Source organism: Heloderma suspectum, chromosome 7 (genome assembly GCF_057233095.1).
Source record: "Heloderma suspectum isolate Gila_16-S chromosome 7, 16-S_ref, whole genome shotgun sequence".
NCBI classification, from domain to species: Eukaryota; Metazoa; Chordata; class Lepidosauria; order Squamata; family Helodermatidae; genus Heloderma; species Heloderma suspectum.
The window spans coordinates 50,217,942-50,223,941 of NC_139464.1; the positions used below are offsets into that span (position 1 = coordinate 50,217,942).

The window sequence follows — 6,000 nt, forward strand, 5'->3', positions numbered from 1 at the left end:
CCAGGACCAAAAAAACATGGAACATCTTTGTATAACACCCCAAAAGAAATATGAGTGCAAAACATTTTGATAAAAAGAGATACCAAAGTGCCGAGTAAGGTTCAGCTCTCTCCATTTCTCCAGTCCTTCATGAAAATATGTTTCAACCTCCTGAAACAAGAATGTACATTAGCCAAAATATATACACATGAAGCTCAATTCTCCGAAGAATAAGGCTCATATAAGAAAACTTTGTATTCTGTGACATATAAAGCATGACTGAATTATTAAATTCTTCATTCAAAGGGATATACAAATCCCTGCAAAACTACAGCAGTTATCTACAAATAATTATAGCACCTGAAAATCACTAAACATACAAGAAGAATGCCAATTATAACCAAATACTATAATTAGATGGCAATGATTCTACAGCTCCATGGCAGGAGGGAGAAATTGTTCAAACAAAAGCACTGGTGTGGTCACTGATCTCTTTCTGTTGCTTCTCTGGATTGGAACTACACCAGCTCTCATGCAGAAAAACAGCGACTGGGTTCACACAGAATGACAACCCATACTCAAGGATGAGTATGGGTTGAGTGTCGGTTGTCGCTGAACCATGGGTTGTGTTGTGTGAACCCAGCCGCACTAACAAACCATCGTTTGTTAACTGCAAACAACCCACAAAGGGAACCCGTGGTTGGTTGGTTGGTTTATTTATTTATTTCTTACAGTTACATCCCACCTTTTTTCCTCCTTAAAGAACCAAAGGCAGCGTACATAGTCCTCCTTCTCCTCCATTTTATCCTCACAACAACAGCCCTGTGAGCTGGGCTGGGCTGAGAGTCTGTGACTGGCCCAGAGTCACCCAGTGAGCTTTCATGGCTGAGTGGGGACTAGAACCCGGATCTCCTGACTCTAGCTTTGTGGGATTGTTGGTTTGTTGTGGGATTATGAACTTTGGGTTGTTCATGGTTAACAAACCATGGTTTGTTAGCATGCCTGGGTTCACACAACACAACAATCCATGTTTTAACCCATATTCAACCTCATGTTGTGTGTTGTAGGAGGCTGGGGGATGTTGACCTGGTGTTGAATGGGGTACGGCTACCCTTGAAAGACCAGGTCCGCAGCCTGGGGGTCATTTTGGACTCCCAGCTGTCCATGGAGGCTCAGGTGTCAGCTGTGAGCCGGACAGCGCTGTATCAACTCCATCTGATACAGCGGCTGCGCCCCTTCCTTCCCGACCATCTGCTCCCATCGGTAGTACATGCCCTGGTCTCCTCTCGTTTAGACTACTGTAATGCGCTCTACGTGGGGTTACCCTTGAAGACGGTTCGGAAGCTGCAGCTGGTACAGAACGCGGCGGCTCGCCTGATTAAAGGCAGCCGCCGGCGAGATCACATCACTCCAGTGCTGAAGGAGTTGCACTAGTTACCAGTTGTTTTCCGGGCCAAATTCAAGGTGTTGGTTTTGACCTTTAAAACCCTATATGGTTCCGGCCCAGCCTATCTTAAGGAGCGCCTCCAGCAACACCAGACAGGCCGCTTAACAAGATCAGCCTCAGATGGCCTTCTCTCTGTCCCATCAGCCAGGACAGCTAGACTGGTGGGGACGAGGGAGAGGGCCTTCTCTGTGGTGGCCCCCACTCTGTGGAACTCCCTCCCTAGGGAACTCCATCATGCCCCCTCTTTAATGAGCTTCCGTCGTGCATTAAAAACGTGGTTGTTCAGGCAGGCATTTGGGGTGGGTTAGGGTATTTAAAAAAAAAAATTATGGTAAAATTTTATTGTTTTAAATTGTTTTATGGTGGGTTGTACATCGCCCAGAGTGGCTGGGTGACCAGTCAGATGGGCGATTAATAGATTTAATAAATAAATAAATAAAACCCAGCCAGCATGTCAGGGAAAAGGTGATTTTCTGTCTTTTAATGTAAATTGGCCCCTAATTTAAGCACACATACTTTCAAAGTCATATCTGAATCTATCTTTACACATTGCAAGCGGCTCTAATGTCAACAGTATTACTTAAGGAGCATATAAAATATGCACTTAGGTTTTCCCCAAATTTTTTATCTTCTTTTCCCACCTCCAAAAGCCAAACAGGTTTATTCATAAAATAAAACATCTATGTACAGGTTGTTGTTGTTCAGCTGTTAAGTCGTGTCCGACTCTCCGTGACCCCATGGACCATAGCACGCCAGGCCTTCCTGTCCTGCGCTCTCTCCCGGAGTGTGCTCAAGTTCATATTCATTGCATCCGTGATGCTATCTAGCCATCTCATCCTCTGCCGTCCCCTTCTCCTTTGGCCTTCAGTCTTTCCCAGCATCAGGGTCTTTTCCAGTTACTTTTCTCTTCGCATTAGGTGGCCAAAATATTTGAGCTTCAGCTTCAGTATCTGTCCTTCCAATGAGCACTCAGGGTTGATTTCCTTTAGGATGGACTGATTTGACCTCCTTGCAGTCCAGGGGACTCGTAAGAGTCTTCTCCAGCACCACAGTTCGAAAGCATCAATTCTTCGGCGCTCAGCCTTCCTTATAGTCCAGCTCTCACAGCCATATGTTACTACTGGGAAAACCATAGCTTTGATTAGACGGACCTTTGTCGGCAAGGTGATGTCTCTGCTTCTTACTATGCTGTGTAGGTTTGCCACAGCTTTCCTCCCAAGGAGCAAGCGTCTTTTAATTTCATGGCTGCAGTCACCATCTGCAGTGATCTTGGAGCCCAAGAAAATAAAATCTGTCACTGCTGCCATTTCTTCCCCTTCTATATGCCAAGAAGTGATGGGGCCAGATGCCATGATCTTCGTTTGTTTAATGTTGAGTTTAAAACCATCATTTGCACTCTCCACTTTCACCCTCAACAAGAGGCTCTTGAGATCCTCTTCGCTTTCTGCCATTAGGGTGGTATCGTCTGTGTATCGGAGGTTGTTGATATTTCTCCCAGCAATCTTAATTCCGACCTGTGATTCATCCAACCCGGCATTTCTCATGATGTACTCTGCATATAAGTTAAATAAGCAGGGCGACAATACACAGCCTTGTCGTACTCCTTTCCCAATGTTGAACCAATCGGTTGTTCCATGTCTGGTTCTTACTGTTGCTTCTTGACCCTCGTACAGGTTTCTCAGGAGACAGTTAAGGTGGTCTGGTACTCCCATCTCTTTCAGAATTTGCCACAGTTTGTTGTGATCCACACAATCAAAGGCTTTAGCATAGCCAATGAAGCAGAAATAGACGTTTTTCTGGAATTCTCTTGCTTTCTCCATGATCCAGCGAATGTTGGCAATATACCAATTATTTTCCTGCCATATGGAATGCTGTGACAATTTGCATAAAAACAACGTCCACATATATATGACAGTCCTCCTCCTGTTCTGTCTCATAGCTGGATGTCTCATGCTTGGGTGTCACAAATACAGGCACAAATACGGACAAGGCAAGACCAATATGCAATGAGCAACAAGCCTCACCTTGTTCCCATGACTCTCAGACACCCATGGAGAGATTAATCAATGCAAAAACAGAAAGCTCACTGTTGATTTTGAAAGGGAAAACATTCACTTCCTGTTTCACTTCTGAGTTTGCTGCTCCCGTCACTGGTGAAGATGACATCTGGAAATGCTCTAATATACACTAGAAGCTTCATGATCTTTACCGGAAGGATAGCAATAAAACCTCAAAACAACAACATTGACCTTACCTCAGCATAGCTCCCTGTTCTGTCAATGCGATGAATAATGTCAATGTTTACATTGCTTAAGCGTTCGGAGAAGGTGAGAAACTGAAATAGAAATAGTAGAAGTTATTTTGGTTGTTTTTCAATAATCGTCACATCACCAAATTCTCTGCAGCTTTGCCTTTAAAAGTATTTGACACAGCGCTCATGAGACAGCATAACCTATAGAATTAAGTGAAATCAGGTTCTTCTGGGGCCAACACAGATCTGAAGGTTATTTAGTCCAATTTTCCATACAGGCTCCCATCCCCAAATATGACAGTCAGAGAGACTCTTGGCCTAATCCAGCAATCAGTTCTGAGTGGGGGGCTCCACTGCACAAATGGAGCTCCTCTGTCCAGAACTAGCTCACCCATTTCTTTCATTGAAGGCAGTTCATCTGTGTGCTTGTTTTTCTGCATACATATGGTTAGCTTCCTTTATTAAATGAATCGAGACTCCTGCCCAGGGCTGAATTTTATTAAATGAATCTTTGGACTGGCACACCTGAGTGCACATCTTTTACCACTCGCTACAGAAAAAGAGTGTTTACTTAAGACATAGTCCTATGCATGTTTAGACAGAAAAGAAGTCCTACAAGTCCCAGCATTCCCCAGCCAGCTAGCTGGGGAATGCTGCGAATTGTAGGACATTTTTCTGTCTAAATAGGCATAGGATACTACATTCCATTTGTGATGCCCCACAGAAAGCTGGGAAATGGGGCAGAGAAGAAAATGCCTTGCAAGTAATTCCAAATATGTTTACATGAAAGTATGTCCCACTAATTTCAGTTCAAAGTTAAATTCCATTAAAATTATTGAGACTTATTCTAGTTAACTGTCTTCAGGACCAAAGTAGCAGCAATGCAAGCTTAATTTTCATACACAATGTTCAGTAAAGCAACACACAATCCAAAGTAGGAAGTCAACATGAGAGGCTTTCCAGGCATATTAGGACTATCAGCAATCAGTATTCTAATAGATAGAGAGTATGTCTTTTCCTTGCACTCTATACAGGATCGGAAGCACTTTGCACCTACCCAAAGCTTCAGCTTTGGGAATACATCAAAACATCAAGATCTAACAAGCAGAACAAATTATGTTCTTAAAGACAAACAGCATGCTTTAGAAGCTGGCTTATTAGAATCACCTAGATCTCATGTTATCCAAGACCAGAACACCTACAGTGTTGCGGGGGTGGGGAGGGATGACAGAGAAGATCAAAATACTATGCATACAGTTGCTATTGGGCATTATTGGTCCTGGGCATTAGCTGCGGTATATTTTCGCAGGAGCTACAAATATCCACAGCGTATCGCATAGGAACCGAAATGTATTGTGCACCTACATTGACTACGGAACAGTCTCTGCTCTAATCGCTTTTTCAGAGACCGATATGGGTATCAGATTTATTGTTCCCTGAAGTTCAGTGAGCCCTTAGCATTGAACCAAGCGCTAAACTTAGCTTGCAGAAGAGTCAGAATTTCAGATGCCTCCCGCCACCCGGTCCCCCCGTATCTTACCCTGTGCGTGTTCTCAGACTTGTGAGAAGACGACTTGGTCTTCATGACTGCGAGGATCTAGGGGAACAAGCTACGTTCTGGTTGATGGACGGTCTATTAAACAGGCAACTACCTAAGCCCAATTTGCTCAACGCGTACACATACACACGCACGTGTGACCACCTCAGGTGGAGGCCGCCATCTTGGCTGAAGGATTCTGGGATGCGACCGTCACGTGAGATGTTAGAAGGAAGTAAGCGTTGGGCTGTGCGTAGATGGAGGATTAATGAAGGCGTCTCATGTTGCGGTTCCAGTGAAGGATTACTCTCTCTTTCGAGGGCGTGTACTTGCGGGCGCGCCGGGATCAAATAGCAGGAAACTAATTTGCTTGTGACCGAAAATAAAAAGAGAGGCGAAAACCGAAACCGAGCCCAACAAAAGAGTACGAACGAGAAAGCCAATTGTTGCTGTATATAACAGATTAGTCCTACCTCTGTATTTATTGTACTTCCGCTAATGTTTTTACCATTAGTGTTTTTTGTGTATCACTTCTTAAAGCGGACTTTGTTTTATCTTTAAAAAGCTTAAGTCTCGTTTCAGCAGCGGTATGGCACGTTTTTGAAGTCCGATCCTTGATTTTATTTCTATTCTGTTTGGTGAGACTTACTTTCTGCTAAGTGTGCGGCCGTATTTGCATGCTTTTTTGCTATACAGCTTAAGGCGCAATCCTTTGCAAGTTTAGACAGAAAAAAAGTCCTACAATTCCCGACATGCCCCAGCCAGCATTGCTTGCTAGAGGGATAC

General features: G+C 43.9%; 1 protein-coding gene across 6 annotated transcripts in view; it reads right to left on the minus strand.

The window, feature by feature from the left end:
- The window catches only part of UTP20 (UTP20 small subunit processome component), a 90,545-nt gene extending 85,125 nt beyond the window's left edge, over positions 1-5,420 (minus strand). For 5 of the 6 annotated variants that reach the window (XR_014784344.1, XM_084810145.1, XM_084810144.1 and 2 more), the window contains exons 1-3: positions 5,218-5,405; positions 3,681-3,761; positions 84-150 (exon numbers count right to left, since the gene is read on the minus strand). Coding sequence is in view for 4 of the 6 variants with exons in the window: in XM_084810144.1 (XP_084666270.1) it covers positions 84-150; positions 3,681-3,761; positions 5,218-5,262 (193 nt within the window). In the remaining 2 variants the exon portion in view is untranslated. Of the gene's footprint in view, positions 1-83; positions 151-3,680; positions 3,762-5,217 lie in introns of all 6 variants that reach the window. The other variant, XM_084810142.1, reaches the window with a different exon arrangement.
- Positions 5,421-6,000: the final 580 nt, after the last annotated feature.